Genomic DNA, 16,702 nt, shown 5'->3' on the forward strand with positions numbered 1-16,702 from the left:
GGTATTTTACTCTTTTTTTTTAACAGTTTATCAATACAAATTACACTTAATTTTATGTTTGTAATTTTTTATTTGTTTAATGGCATACAGTTCTGTAATGACCATGGTGCGCGAGATTATTGTCACTGATGCATTGAATTTTAAACTCTTAAAAAGTAGTATTTAAATATGGAATGATTTGAGTTTGGATAAATTTTTCTATATTTTTCTTTTAGTAATTTCTAATATTTTATAGTTGTTTCTAATTTTTCTATATTTTATTTCAATAGATGTTTTATTTTTATCTCTAAACCATCATGACGTCATAACAAAAAAATTATTGTGGAAGAAGAACCCTAATTGGTCTTCTTTTTGTTCATTATGTTATTTGTTAAAAGTAAACCCAACCAAAACACCATGCTATTTTGATAATGAATACATAATATATAACCCAGCTTTCATCCATCATTTTTTTGACAAAAAAAATCGAAATTACTATATCTTTCATCCATCTTTTTTTTTTTTACTAACATGTGGTTTATTTACTATATGGTATATTCTAAAGTTAAATTTTAAAAAATAAATGGTTCCAAAATGCTTAGGCACTCTTCCTTGGATATTTTAAGAAAAAGAAACACACTAATGTATACATATATTCAAATTATGGAATATTTTTACTCAGTATATATTTATATAGAAATATAGAACTAAAAGCATATAAATTTGTGGTCAATATTATACTAAAGCCAACAAGGCATCCCACTTGAATTTTTCTCATCGGGGTCCAAGTGGCCATTTGATGACCTTCGCTTCCCTAGACTTCAACATGCTTGTTTAACTAAAATGTAATTAAATATTAAGATCGATTTTTAGAATCTGTATTTCAGAATTTTATATATATATATGTGTGTTTTTACTGCAAATTTGGTAAGAAAATAAAAATAAAAATCATTGCAAATATCATACAAATCTGTCAGCAAATTTATGTACGTACGACTAAGATCTGTCATAAATCTCGTGATGATGGTGTTTCATATAATAATTTTCTTGCAGTTGATGTATCGTCCTCGTACATAGTTCACTTTAACTCTAGACTATTTAGGATCTTATTGTGTCCAACTTGTAAATTGGGTTAAAAACTTCCTTTTAAAGAAGGGCCTTAACTTACGACGGTGAAACTGGGATGTTGGATGATCTTAAACATAGAATTCAGAGATTGTAAAGCAAACTATATGGGTATATAAATAATACTATATTTTAAGATGGACGAATCACCAATGATCACTTGGCATAGAGTCACAGACACATGCATGATGCATCAAACAAACGGTACGTGTCTCTAATGATCTGCTTCTCTACACTCTATTAATGACAATACGACGTTTCAAAAAACAAAAAAAAATAGATAGATCTATTTGGAATACTGCCATATTGGCCCAAAATTTGTTGACCTTAGACTGGCTTTATAGTTAAATAAACATTATGATTTGATACAAAATTTGTAGACACAAACCTTTCTTTTGCGGCTAAAATTGTTTGCATCTTCGGACTTGGTACACCTAAATGTTCCATAATTTGTTTTTTATTTAACAACATATGTGCGATGAGTTTATTAATAAGATTGGTCGCCCCACTGAGTTAATTTTACGGCCGTATCAAATTATTCATCAAAAAAGTATTCCAACAAAACAATAAATTTGTTCACTAGGTACTTGTCCAGTACTACTCTCTCATTCATACTCAAGGAAAAGAAAAAGAGTTAGTATACACTCCAATCTACCCATACTAAAAGCTATTTAATTTGCTATAAAATCTATTTACTAGTGATATTAAATATACATGATTTTTAGTTGTATGTTTTATAAGGCTTCTCACTGATGGTGTTTTTTTTTTTTTTTTTTTTGTCTTTCCATTGATTTGTGCGTTCACTTTGACAAACCACCACGCATAATATCTACATATTCATACTATACTACTATCATATAAAATGAAGGGAAATATTCTAATATAGTTGACCAAATAATTTAGTAATGAATAGTCGTAGTAGCGTTTACTATGCATGACTCAATTATCATCAATCGAAGATGATTCAAAGCGTGTTGTTGGTATGGGTAGGGGGTCCTTAAGCATGTCTCATTTTTGTATTCAACTAATCATCACGTTTTTCATTTTTATGAGACTAACAGAAAGCCTATAAATTAATTTTATACTAAATCATAAAATCTAAGAGGGGTTATTGGTTCTATGATTTTAATGGATTTGGAAATCCAAACAAAAATCATATGTTATTCAATCATTGATTTTAAAATACTTATTAAAATTATGTGTTATTGGTTCTATGATTTACAAATACTTGTTAAAATCTCATGTTATTCATTTAATGATTTGATTTTGGATTTCAAAATCCACAATATGTTTTAAATGGATTTGTAAGTGTAAAATAGAAGGATTCAAATCCAAGGATAAAACATATTATTTCAAAATCCATGTGTGTTGATTTTGAGAATTTACAATTTCATATGGATTTAGAAATCACCTCTCCAATGGCTCTTCTAAATAAGGATTATTTCTTAATCTGAAAAATATTTCTTAATCTAATGAAATGAAAACCTTTTTTCTTAATTATCCTCTTTTTTTTTTACTGTGTGTTTTACTTTTTGTCATGCATAGTAACCTATAGCGACATGACTGTTTTAGGGTCCACCAATTTTTTTTTTTTTTTTTTTACGAATTACAAACGTAATTTAATTGAAAGCATGGGCAAGATTACAAAAAAAAAAAGAAAGATTCCATGTTAGGTACGTACAATTTCTTACCTTATGAAATAATATAAACAATCGAAGATATCTAATTTCTATAACTATATCTTAAGAAATAAGACATTCATGTTTTCTACTTTTTTTTTTCCTTTAGATACACATAACAATTATTATCAACTACCATCAGATTTGTTGTCCAATGAAACTCTGGATTATTGGGCATTGACATTAAATTGTATTAATGAAGTGATTTGATAGTCATGGAACCCTTGTCTACTGTTCTGAGCATTACAACAAGCACACTATTATTTTGTCTTCTCATGTTTTGGTATTTACCATTTGTTTTTGGTGATGATGCTTACATATTTCCGTAATCATTGTCTATACGAGTAATATAACTACGAGAGATCGAAGGTGAAAAAATCGAAGGTGAAAAAAAACTTTTTTCACGGTCGTTTGCCATTTGATTTCCGTTTTTTTATTTTACTTTTTATCATCAAAAGCATCTATCACTCGCTCAGAAATGCTTTTTATGATTTGATTTCACTATTCGAATGAATGTTGATCAAAATAAATAAAAGATACCCACAGAAGAAACGTCATATCAATAGATAAGTATCTCATATTCTTGTTGAATCTAATAAAGAAGTGACTCGTATATCTCTCAATCTTTTGCATGATTTGTTTATATTCTCATCTGTTATTTATTAGGTAAACGAATCATCGTTATAAAAAAAGTTATTATTAAAAGGATATGTAGGGTTTGTGGAAAAACATTATAATAACCCTGAATAAATAAAAATAAAAGCGTACGGTAGATGGAGTTTGTTGATAATATCAAAGGTGGTAGTGCAGAAGTGATTTTTTGGACTTGTACATTATGATATTGTAAAACGGGAGACAAACTCCTGAATATACTAAACTGAATAATTGATCGGCACGCGAGCTTTGTCAGACTCTCTCGACATTTTTCTCGTCTTTTTATTTTCACCGACATTTCTTACTTCCATGTCTCTTCATTTTTCTTTATAAAAAATTATCTTCGACTTGTCTTTTTTATTTTCACACTTTCATGATTTCAAGTTTCACCAATTTGCTACTACATATGTATTCATATTTATATAGTTGCATCTGCTAAACAAGTGGAGTATATTAACTTTCTCTGCAGAAGTACATAATTAAACAATCTCATGTTACCAATACCAAGTATTTTTATGAACTAGTATGAACTCGAGAATGGATTCAAAAAGTCAACGAAGGAATCGTTCTTCTTAATAAAAAGCTTATATAAATGTTATATATTCTGAAATTGGAGAAATCGACGTTTCTTGTTTTGTATTGTTGTAGTAGTAAAATATTTTAGATAGACTTTTTTTAACTATGGCTATTGTTATAATAAAGTTCTTATTTATTAAAGCGTAGAACCAAAAGTATGAAATTTAGGCAGATGGATTCATAACGTCGGTGCAAAGTAATTAACAAAGAGTACGTACTACTTTCTGGTGCTTCTAATAATTAAACTATTCAAAATTCTAATTCAGATACGTTCGATTTATTAGGCAATCAAGTTAATGATATTCGTTAAATTAAATAAATAGTGAAAATTCAAAGTTAAAATATAAAACAGAAGTTAATATATAAAATACGAATTTTACATATACTGGGATCTGAAGTTAAGTATCCCAAACTAAAAAAAAAAAGTTAAATATATAAATACAAACATGAAAAGTATCGCTTATATATTATACAAAAATTGCGGGCAAAACAAAAAAAATCATTATACAAAAATTAGTAGAGACCATGGATGCAAATGGATGTCTAATACACTAATTTGCTGGTCAATAGAAATGCCATCTACATTTCGATAACTGGTTTGATAGTGATGGAAACAAAAATATACCAACTCATATTAATTTGATGACCTAAAACTTTTGACAAAAAGGCTAAATTTAAGGAAAATGATTTTCATATAATGATTTTGTTCTTTTGGTTGAAGTTAACTATTTATATTGATAACAACGATTAACATACAACATATGTATTTGATGGTTGAATATGTTTATCGGTGGAAAACTTCGAATGATGAAAACAATATAAAATTTTAGGATATGATCCATCTGTCATAATCTTTTGTATATAATATCTTGAAAGTGGTATCCAAACTTTTTTGCACCTGCAACCGTAACATAGTTAAAAAAAAAAAAAAAAAACTCGAAAAACCAAAATAGATGAGTGCGTCTTCACGAAAATTTTCGATGGTCAAGTCAAGAAGAACTATATGACTAGCTGGGCATCGAACATGTTTCAAGATAGTGATAGTTATAACATGATTGCTTAATCTCCTCTCTTTTGGTTATGTGAAGTCTAGTTTTTTATCAAGTCCTATGATTGCTCTATTTCCTCTCTTTTGGTAGAGATGATATTTTTATAGATTTTTTTCTAACTTTGTTTCATGGTTAATCAACTTGTGGCCTTGTGGGTTTGATGCGTGTAAATTTTCTCACATCACTACTGTTGTGTGTCAAAGAAAAGTGATATATTCTTTTGAAATCTGTGGTTGATTGATGCAATTATTTATTTATGGGGTATTGCAACTAAGTTAATCACTTGCAATGTTTTCAGGTGAAAATCTTTCTCCGATAGTTGATAATATCAGAGAATCAAATAACTCAGATTCTATAACTTGCACGACTTAATTACATATGACATCTTCTAAGGTTAAATCAAGTGACATAAGATTCCTTAAGATTCTTCCACTTAGGTTATACTAATATTTAAGAATCCACTTGAACTATAAAAAAAAATCCACTTGATAAATTTAGTATGGATGAATGATATATGAGAGCTATTTATGTAGGCCATGGGTCTAAATGAAAAGAAATCAAAATTGGATTTGAATGATAAAGTTGTAATATCTGCCATATATACCTTTTCAAACATTTAACATAATTTATACTATAAGAGAGAACCAAATTGAAGATGTATGATGAATTTTCAAATAAGACATCTCGAAAATGCTAATATAAAATACAAAATTAGTGTCCACCTAATATGAATGAATAATAAATGTTACAAAGCTATGTAAGAGCTATGTTTGTCCAATGGGAAGCATGATTAAGATGTGATTAAGATAGTTAATTAGATGTTTAATTGGTAAGTAGCTTTCATGGGTTCGTTTATACGCAATTAGGTGGCTCACAATGGTCCTTTAAATGGAGATGAGAAAAATCCCAAATTAGCTGACCTTTCGATATTATGATTTTCGTCGTTTAATCTAACTTACTAATGCCGTAAGATCTCTACTTGTATTGTGTGAGGACCGTTGGCGAACAGATCCAAAGGGTCTTAACTCTTAAGCCCAAATAGTTTGATTCGTCAAACCAGCACTGCGTTAAAGCCCACAATATACCGAACATTTTAGTTTTTATCAAGCAGAGCATTAGCATTAGAATAATTATAGTATTTTTTTGGGTCAAGACTAAAAATAAGTTGACATAATTTGTTGGATGATTTCTCTCATTTAAACTATTGTAGGATGGAATATCATTTCAGTGGCATAATATTGTCTATGTAATCATAAGAATTATCATACTTCTGGTACTTAATTATTACAGAATGCATGATCTCATGTTACTTATCTATAGAGTCATCTAACTGTTAAAATAATTTATATTTTTCGTATAAACATATGATATATTATAGAATGATACCAAATTTATCCATGATATATTATCCATTAAAGAAAATACCAAGTTGATATATTTTTAGAGGAACATGAAATAAAATCGGGATTCAAACTTCATCTAGAGAATTGTAACCCTATTCGAGAGCAATATCTCTCACCGTTTACTCAATTGTGCTTAGTGTTATTCACTTATTGCTGGCAATGTATATAGTTATACCTTCCAGTAACTAAAAAATACTTAATGATAGTACAATCGTATCAGCACTAATACATTGGATCTTTTCAAAATTCTGTGGTTAAGTAGCGTTTAGACAAACTTATATAGGATGTATGATTTTTCTGAAAATCTTTTGCATCCCTAAAAGTAGAGCGGTCAAAATGGGATGCAAAAGATTTTAACTGGGATGCAAAATGGGATGCAAACACATGTAGACTCATCCAACGTTGATCATTTTAACTGTGGACAAATAGTAATTGTATCCCTTAGCGACCATATCCATTAACGGCTATACCCATTAACGACCATATCCAAATGAAGTTGTCAATATTATTACCAAAATATTAAACTTTTGATTATAAGTTACACCTCAAATGTTAATTAGTACTTTCATAAGTTTTTTTTCTTTCAAATTCATTATGAGAATTGAGTAAGATTAAGAGAAATACAAACTATATATTAAGACATTATTGTGTTGGAGAAAAAGAAAAACAAATACAGTACAGTTTCGTGTATAACAAGAACACTATATTATTTACAGTCCTCGGGGCGGAGCCGGAGACGGCAAAGACTTATTGTCGTTCTGCGTCACTTGGAGAACGGAAGCCACCGTCCCAATCAAAGTCAATACGACAATAACAACGGATGCGACGGTGGCAGTTCCGGTCCAAAAGTCACTGAAATAATTTCGCCGAAGAGTGGCGACCGAAGTGGCAACAATAGATCTGATGAAACGATTGTCGTAGTGTTTGTTGAGGGCTTCGGCTAAAAAGTAGTAGTGAGATCCAAAATCCACGATCCCTAAACACAGCTTGTTCACCATTTCTGCCACCGATTCTTTATGTCCAAACGAGTTCTTTACAATTCCTTTTTATGTAAAAATGTGTTAATTAGGAATCTCATAACTGAAAGAAAGAAAGAAAGAAAAAAGAAAAGAAATGTAACTGCATATACTAACTAAGTTTGATCCTTGTAAACTTTTGTTTCTAACCTTTCTTGACAAGCAAGTCAACATCTTGCTCGCTGTCGATGAGGAAATCCAAAAAGGCGATGTAGTTACAAACATAAGCAGTGAGAGGGTAATGACATTGCTCAAGTGCCATTAAATTTCTCATAACCCTCTCGGTGTAGTCATCTGCTGTGAAACAAGGCAAAAACAAGATTCCACGCTCGAATTTAATCACCAATGATACATCACTTCCCTCGTACATATTCACAAAATCCACCCCTGCACTGTCTAGTTTGTCTGCGCTGGCCAGCCTCGTTATGTTTTTTGGTGTCTCTGCCAAAACTCTACTAATTTGTTCTTTTTTCAAATCAAGTGTTTCCACGCGGACACACCGAAACAAAACTCTACTAATTTAGTTTTAGCATTATGATAGTTTTAATACGTATTTGTAAGACTTAAGTTAAATAAATTTCATAAAACATAAGTTAAAGTTATTTAGTTTTCGTCATACCTGGGCCATGATGAATGTTGTCGATAGTGATAACGAGATTTCTATTGAAGGGATTTATAAGCTTCTGAATTTTTTTTTGTTAAAATAATGTTGTAATTTGGATTATAATAGGTACTAGGGATTTATATAAAGATTACAAAAAGGACGATAGAGAAATATAATGACGTGAGTGTGAAGCTATCTTTACCCAGGTATTTTTATATTGCTTCTGACCTCGGGAAAACATCATCCCAACTTTTCTAATTTCTATTCTCTTTATTTGCTGTTGTTTTCATCATCCTTCGAGCAAAGAATTATGCTGTCAGGATTGAGACAAAAAAAAAAAACAAAAAAAGTCCAACGGGGAACACATTGGATCATCCAATGTTTTCTCACACAAGTTTCTCATGTTTAGCATTTGTGCTATCTTTTTTTTTTTTTTTTTTTTTTTTTTTTTTTTTTTTTTTTGTTAACTGGAACGTTCTGACCTCATTCAATATTTCAGGATACAATTTCTAATCAAGTTATCGACCTTTGGTCACTTAACTATTCTCTTTTTAAGGTGGGGTAAGCATAATCACTACAAAAAAGGGGCATTTAACGTCGGTTTTTTTTATGTCTAGCGTCGGTTAGTGACCGACTTTAATAATATAAGACCTTCTCCATGGGGAGGTTTTAAGAGATTTTAAGAGAAGTTTTAAATGTTTTGTAGAAAAAAAATAAATCAGATAAAAGAAAAAAGATAAAAGGATCTCTTATTTAGTATACTCAAATTTGGAATAAGAGTTTCTACATATCATGTTTCTGTTGGCTAAAGAAATTAATAGAAGAAGAAAAAAAAATTATGCCCAAGAGAATTTTTTTTTCTTTTTCTCTCTGTCTTTCTCTCTTTCTCTCGCGATAGAATCTCGATTCGACAAAGGAAGAAGATGGAATCGAAAGATATGGAATCAGATGAGGATGAGGTCAGAGGTGATGCGTAGCGGAGGGGATTGAATCGGCAGAGGTGATGTGTAGCGGAGAAGATTTCGCGATTAGGTAAAGAACTAGGGTTGTTTGATTGTTGATCCCAAATTATGGTTGTTTGATGTTTGATCCCAAATTATGGTTATTAGATTGTTGCAAGTTCGTAAACCTTGGGATTTTGTTACACTGGGTCTGAAGATTTGTAATTTTATCGATTGAGTTTGAGATTGTTTATCATATCCGATCCATTCAAACTGATGGTTTTCATTGATCAGATTAGGAAGTAATTGTTGACATTTAAGAAAGCTGGAGATGGCTCAAGAAGGTGGAATTATTAATGAGCCGGTAACCTCCTGCCTTTTTCAGCCTGTTGTAGTTTCTTACTGATTCTGTAATTCTCGATTTCTTATTAGATTCGTTTACTTTGCTGAATCGAAGTCTTAATCCTATTGGATTTCAATTTTTTGATTGTTGTTCAGGTTAATATTATTGATATGCCTGGTCACGTTGACTTCACCATTGAATTGGAGAGGGCACTACATGTACTAGACGGTGCGATTCTAGTTCTGTGCAGTGTTGGTGGTGTACAAAGTCAGTATATTACAATTGATAGGCAAATGAGGAGATATGAAGTCCCCAGAGTTGCGTTCATCAACAAGCTTGATATAATGAGAGCAGATCCATGGAAAGTCTTGAACCAAGTGTGTTTGACCTATGATCCTTCTATGTTTTCCTTATTGAATGAGTTTGATCAAGTATAGTTTTAATGCTTGTAACTTCTTTTTTTATCTTACTTTTCACTAGGCAAGAGCTAAGCTTCGACATCATAGTGCAGCTGTGCAAGTGCCGATTGGTCTAGAAGAAAATATCCAGGGTCTTGTAGACCTTATTCATGTGAAAGCTAATTTCTACCATGGATCCAACGGGTTTGTGTTAAATTCATTTTTTTAAGAATTGCTTATGTTGTAGTTGGGGCACATGTATTTCTTTATATGTTGTGACATTTTGATTTTCTGTAAATTGCAGTGAGAATGTTGTGGCTGGTGATATTGCTTACTTTGTAGCCTGTATCTAAACGAAGAAGCTGTCAAGTGGAATGTTCTTTCTGGAACTTCTTAGTGCTGTAGAGCCAAGAGTTGTCAACTAGAGCCTCGTTACCAATGGAGAAACAGGTAAAAGTATGATGTTTCAACTTCATTGCCTATTGTTTTTGGGTGCTTTTTATTCTCAAGTCTTAAGTCATCTATTAATTATCTCTACTGTTCTGAAGAGTGAGTACGTTTCCTAAAGCTAGAGCTAATGATTTCTGATAATTGTTATGTGATACTTCGGTTTGCAGACTTCTTGGTATGTTTTGGATTTATTGGAAGGGATGTGGGTACTAGCGGGGGCAAGATTAAATGGCAAAGAAGGAAGGTAATTTATCATCCTCTTCTTTCTTCATTTATTTGGTGTTAGTTTAGGTAAGTGTCGAGTCAGGCATTGATGATGACATACTTGATGAATATTTTAATGAAACATGCGATAAAATCACCAATCAAGTTTGGCAAAATCTTCTTACTCCACCAATCCAACATCAACAACCACCTAAACCAAGAAAAAAGCGAATTCACATTGAAAGAAATCGAGAAGTCGGTCATGACCACTTGTGGAATGATTATTTCAGTGAAGATGCTACTTACCCTCCCAACATTTTCCGTCGCCGTTTTAGAATGAACAAGCCATTATTCATTCGTATTGTGGATAAGCTCACAAATGAAGTTCCCTATTTTCAACAAAGAAGAGATGCTACCGAAAGGTTGGGTCTGTCTACATTGCAAAAGTGTACAACAACAATTCGTATGATGGCATATGGTTCTGCAGCTGATGTGTTTGACGAATACCTCCGACTTTCTGAAACCGTGGCGCTATCATGCTTGGACAATTTTACAGATTCAGTCGTAATTCATTTGGAGATGAGTACTTGAGAAGACCCACACCAGCAGATCTTCAAAGACTACTCGACATTGGCGAGTATCGCGGATTTCCCGGCATGATAGGAAGCATCAATTGTATGCACTGGGAGTGGAAGAATTGTCCCACCGCATGGAAAGGTCAATACACCCGCGGATCTGGAAAGCCCACAATCGTTTTAGAGGCGGTGGCTTCGTATGATCTCTGGATCTGGCATGCTTTCTTTGGATTACCAGGTACATTAAACGATATCAATATTCTTGACCAATCTCCAGTCTTTGATGATATTTTGCATGGTCGAGCTCCTAAAGTTAAATACAGTGTCAACGAACATGAGTATAAATTGGCTTACTATCTGACGGATGGTATTTATCCAAAATGGTCTACTTTTATCCAATCTATTCCATTGCCACAAACTCCAAAAGCCTCTTTATTTGCAAGACAACAAGAAGCTGTGCGTAAAGATGTAGAGCGTGCTTTTGGAGTTTTGCAGGCTCGATTTGTCATAGTCAAAAACCCGGCTCTTATTTGGGATAAGGTAAAAATTGGGAAAATAATGAGAGCGTGTATCATACTGCACAATATGATAGTAGAGGACGAACGAGATGGGTACACTCTGTTTGATGAAAATAAATTCGCACAATTAGAGTCAAATAGAGCTTCAGAAGTTGACTACACACTTCCAACAACCAGACCTTCATGTGTTGCTACTATGCTCAAACTTCAAAAGGATGTTCGTGATCGAAAAAAAAAAAATACTTGCAAGATGATTTGGTTGAGAATATTTGGGCAAAATTTGGAGCAAATCAGTATTAAAATTAATCATTCTCTCCATTAATGAATTGCACTTCTATTGTAATATGTATTAATGTTTTTATTATGTTTTGTATGTTTGAAAATTAATTAAAATGCAATATTTTCTAATTTTATAAAATCTTAAATGTTTACACATTTATACCACTTCTATTCTATTAAAAAATTTTAAATTTAAAAAAACAATATTTTAAAAAATAAGAGACCCAAAATTAGAACCTATCAATAAAAGAGAAAATTTTAACTAAGAGATCATGGTTCTTATATTCAAAACCAAACACAATTAATTCATCAAAAATTAAAACAATGTTTAACAATCCCTTCCTAATATACTACCGATATTGTTGCTCTAACGTCGGTTTTCAAACCGACTTAACAAGCTTCGACGTTAACTTTTTTTGTATAGGTTTAGCAAGTGACGCTATGTTTAAGGTCATAAATCTACCGTCGGTTTTATAAGTAATTAACGTCGGTGATTCATTGACGTTAATACTTACGTCGTTTATATAAACCGACGCATTGTGTTGATTACAATTCTTTATTGCTAAATTTTCTGATTATTATTTATTAAATATAAAAAGAATTAGTAGTCAACGAAAACCTTGAAAGTAGAAACTATAATGGACCATATTAAATTTCTATTAATCAAACGTATAAATTTTACACATAAATGTCTAAATGTTTCATGTAAACATATTATCCATAATTTTATAATCTTCAAAACTTTTATCTTTTGCCCGTAAGTGTCTTCAAAACTTTAAAAGGACTCCTCCTGTAGAATATAAATCCTTTCAGCAATATCCAGAGAAGTGGGCGTGCATCCTACAATAATTGCTTTAAACCAGAGCACACATTAAGCATACATATATCTAACTGTGCTTAGAGAATCATCACACACAATGAAATAAATAAATAAAAAACTAGTTAAAGAAGGGAACTTGATTTCATGCCATTTATAAGACAATACGAAAGTACCTTAGATTCTGGGAGCTAGAGAAATCTTGGACAGAGGGTTGAACAATTTTTCTTCTCCCTCCATACCAAAAGTGCCCACTCTACACAAAGAAACATAGGATTTATCAGATTCAATGTATGAGATCAGATAAATAAACAGACCTTGAATTGTGACTCGGTAAGCAAATCCTGGAAGCCATGTTGGTAACTGTACATCATTGATTGATGTGCTTTAATATGGCACAAGATAAAAGCTTTGGTAAAAGCTTGAGACATATAACAGAGTTAATACTAATCAAGTAGCTAGCTTTGTTTTACCTTCCAATAAGGGATGACAACATCTGTTGATGAGATTCTGTGACAAACTCAGGATATCATGCTGCTTCTCACCCAAAGACACTATATGAGATTATCACAACATTCAAGTAAAAGCTGGTCATGGCCTATTATTAGTATTTCGTTTTGTTGTCTGATAAAAGAAGATATAGTTACCTTAGAGCATATCTAGACAAAGCGAGTCTAGTACAGACTTGCAGCAGATGACTATTCAACCTGGAATAGTGATAGAAGAAGAGTTAATCTGACCTCCAACAGAGGAAATGAGGCTTTAACTAAATCTTACTCACAAGTGCGTACCTCCTCTTCACTTAGAGAACGTGGACTAAGTGAAACTCAGTTCATCTCTGCCAGTTCCTTTATACCAGTTCTTCAACTTCGAAACTCAATGAAAAAAATCATAATTTCTCCTATAAAGGTTTAGGATTTAGTTGATGCAGTGGTTGTTGAGGTCGATGCGATGGTGGTGGTCATCGTGAGGGAGATGGTTACAGTGAAGAAAATCTGGCGTGAGACAAGAATTTCAGGTGGTTGAGATAAAGAAAAAATAATAATAATAATCATGGTAATTTTATAAATGACATGTATCAAATAAAAATAATGCAATATATAAAAGAAAAAACGTAAATTAGCTTGAAATTTGTGAAAATTTCAGTATTTTCAGAAAATATAAATTATCGAATGAAATAATAACATGATATTTCAGAAAATTTAGTGTCTTTAAAACAAATAGCGTTACATATGAAAAAATAACTTTTTAAATGAAATAATATAATTATTATTTTTGTTGGAAGTTATGTACATGTCAATGGGAGAGAGTTAGTGGTCATTGATTAGTCACTATATTAAGTTCATTTATGCCTGTTTGGAAATTGAGTCACTATAAAAGCATAGGAGATCTAGACATCTAGTGATGATAGTAGATATAGAGGACATTGTGGTCGTTATAAAGATAGCGATGATGAATTCGACGGAATAGATGTATGTTGGTGGTGGTGAATTTAGGTTTAGATTGATAAAAGTAAAAAAAAAAAAAAAAAAAGAGGATTCTATTTTGATGAGATGTTTTTTTTTTTTTTTTTTTTTTTTTGTCCTCTATTGATAAGATGTATTTAGGTACAAATTTGAGCTAAAAAAAAAAGAGAAAAGAAATAAGATAAAACTAGGATCGGATTTGCGCTACAACGTGGGAGAATATTTAAAAATACATAAACATTTTAACAAAATGAAACATGTTACATTTTTAGAACTATATTACAGTCAATTATAGTGAATGATATATTTTTTAATGAGTTTGGATGAAATAGTATATAGTATATTATTTATTTTAAATTATTTAAACATATAATATGTTTTTAAAAGTTTGATTTTTAAATGTGACATGAAATAATTCAACACGATGTGGAAAATATATATATCCTCTGTTGTTTTATAATTAAAGTCTCGTATTCTCTCCATCCATCTGTGAATATCTAATGGCTCATATTAAAATATAGAGAAATTTTTTTTTATAATGAAAATTTGTATGACAAAAAAGTTTTAGAGTATGAAAACATGTAATAAATAAATATATATGTTTATACAGTTTTTATAATAATACTGTCAACATTTTTATATACTCCAACAACAAAACCCCTTAATAATAACTCAAAGAAAAATAAAATAAAAAAGCGTTTTACAATGGTTGTTTTATTTTTGACGAAGTTTAACTTTTTGTGAGAAAACATATGTGTCTCTTGATCTCTTGATTAGTTAGAAACTTAGATAAAATAATAAATTCCACACAAAATCTAGATCTGATTTAACATTATTAAAAAAAATTAGTTAAATGGGTGATGTCTACATGAATCAAACGATGTCTAAATATAATCAAAGTAAAATATACTTACGGCTCAATATCATGTAACTTAGCCACCAAGTCCAGCAGCTGTGAGTAAAAAAAAAAGTCCAGCAGTTGTATCCCATTTCTCGTGATAAAGTGATTCCATGTAGTGAATTTCACCTGGAAAAAGAAAACATCAAAACGTATGTAAGATTTCTAGAAGAAATCATATATATAAAAACTAATTATCATATAGCAAAATTTTATAAACAAAAACAAAGAATCATTTTCTAAAAAAGGTGACTAATGAGTCTTTGTGACTTAAGTCATATGATTCATATATTTACAGGGACAGATGGAGTTAATGAAAAAAAATAGGCAAACTTTGAAACGACCTGACCCGTTTTTTTTAATTAATAAATAATATATCTAAATATAATATAATTATAACTAGTGGTTCCATATCCACTAGCCACTTATCCACAACCACATACAACAGAGGAAATATCAATATCAATAAATATCCAATAATAATATAACCAATAAATATCCATAACAACAATCCAATAATCAAACATCAGGAAACATGAAAGCGGCAACCTAACAATGTTCCTAAACACCCAACTCTAGCAACCTAGCAATGCCAGACAACATACAATCGAGTCCCTAGAACATCCTCCTCTTCATCGCCTTGATTCCACGATCACACTTTGCCTTTACCTGCACCACAAACACATATTGAGATGCATGAGTATTTGATAAACACTCAGTGAGACAATCCTCCCATCTACTGGGCTATACACACAAGCAACAGTGATTCCAATGTTCCAAACAAACAACAAACAAAACATACAAACCAGGAAATCAAACATCGTCTCGCTGGAAGGGAGGTGTCGGCCGACACCAGCCAAGTGTCGACCGACATTGGCCTTGGTGTCGACCGACACTACCCCACAGTGTCGATCGATGCCCAATTTGCTGGTATCGACCGACACCAAGTGGTGTCGATCGACACTCCCTCTGCAATCGCGATCCGCTCGAAGCCGAGAGTCGAATCTCGCTCCCAACCTCCTCCAAATCGCCCAATACTCATAACCCAAACCAAATACGTCCATAGGAACCTGTAGCAACCAATCCCAGCAAGAAAAACACACAAGACAACAACAAACCAGCAAGAACAAGGAAATCAAAGGCTTATATTAGCCATGGTCATGCACTCACCTCTCTGCAGGAAGATTCTGACCAAAAAAGAACGAAACCACACTCCCAGAAAACTTCCCACACGTTCCTAACCTTGAATCCTCACTCCCACAGCAAGATCTCACCCACAAAGCCTTGAAATCTCACAAAACTCACAAAAACTCAAGAACAAACTTTTCTCTCCTTTGTTTCTCTCAAAAAACAGCGTGAGACCAAAACAAAACACGACCTATGTCGTTTTCTCCCTTTAATATCTCGGTTCAATGGTTTTCCCTAAACCAAACTGGTCCAAATCGATAATTAAATCAAACTGGTCGAACCAGAGAATATTAGTATCGACCGACACCACCATGGTTTCGATCGACACCCATCCCAGAAAACCAATAATTGGTTCGCGGATATTACAGACTTAGTTTAAATTTTAAAAACAAATTCAATATCTTAATTGATTCTTATTTGGGAATTTAAATCAAATTTGTAGTTAGATCTTTTTGAAAAATCTCGAAAACTTGATAATACAGTATGTTAATTGTGATCTATTCGAAAATTTGATAATATGTTAAGTTTTAATAAATTTCA

At 31.8% G+C, this 16,702-nt stretch overlaps 2 protein-coding genes across 2 annotated transcripts; one reads left to right on the forward strand and one right to left on the reverse strand.

Moving 5' to 3' along the window:
• Positions 1 to 7,015: 7,015 nt before the first annotated feature.
• Positions 7,016 to 7,993, reverse strand: LOC104700637 (UPF0481 protein At3g47200-like). The gene is made up of 2 exons (XM_010416172.3): positions 7,632 to 7,993; positions 7,016 to 7,507 (listed from the first exon to the last, which is right to left on the reverse strand). The coding sequence occupies exons 1-2, from the start codon at positions 7,849 to 7,851 to the stop codon at positions 7,176 to 7,178; spliced, it is 552 nt and encodes a 183-aa protein (XP_010414474.1). The 5' UTR covers positions 7,852 to 7,993; the 3' UTR covers positions 7,016 to 7,175.
• A 717-nt stretch (positions 7,994 to 8,710) lies between these two features.
• LOC104700638 (elongation factor G-1, mitochondrial-like) lies at positions 8,711 to 11,934 on the forward strand. Its single transcript, XM_087460346.1, has 6 exons — positions 8,711 to 9,117; positions 9,321 to 9,390; positions 9,525 to 9,746; positions 9,850 to 9,971; positions 10,072 to 10,217; positions 10,385 to 11,934. Exons 2-5 carry the CDS (start codon positions 9,358 to 9,360, stop codon positions 10,118 to 10,120), a joined length of 426 nt encoding a protein of 141 aa, XP_087316472.1. The 5' UTR covers positions 8,711 to 9,117; positions 9,321 to 9,357; the 3' UTR covers positions 10,121 to 10,217; positions 10,385 to 11,934.
• The last annotated feature ends 4,768 nt before the right edge of the window (positions 11,935 to 16,702 follow it).

Source organism: Camelina sativa, chromosome 7, assembly GCF_030686135.1.
Source record: "Camelina sativa cultivar CO46 ecotype springtype chromosome 7, ASM3068613v1".
NCBI lineage: Eukaryota > Viridiplantae > Streptophyta > Magnoliopsida > Brassicales > Brassicaceae > Camelina > Camelina sativa.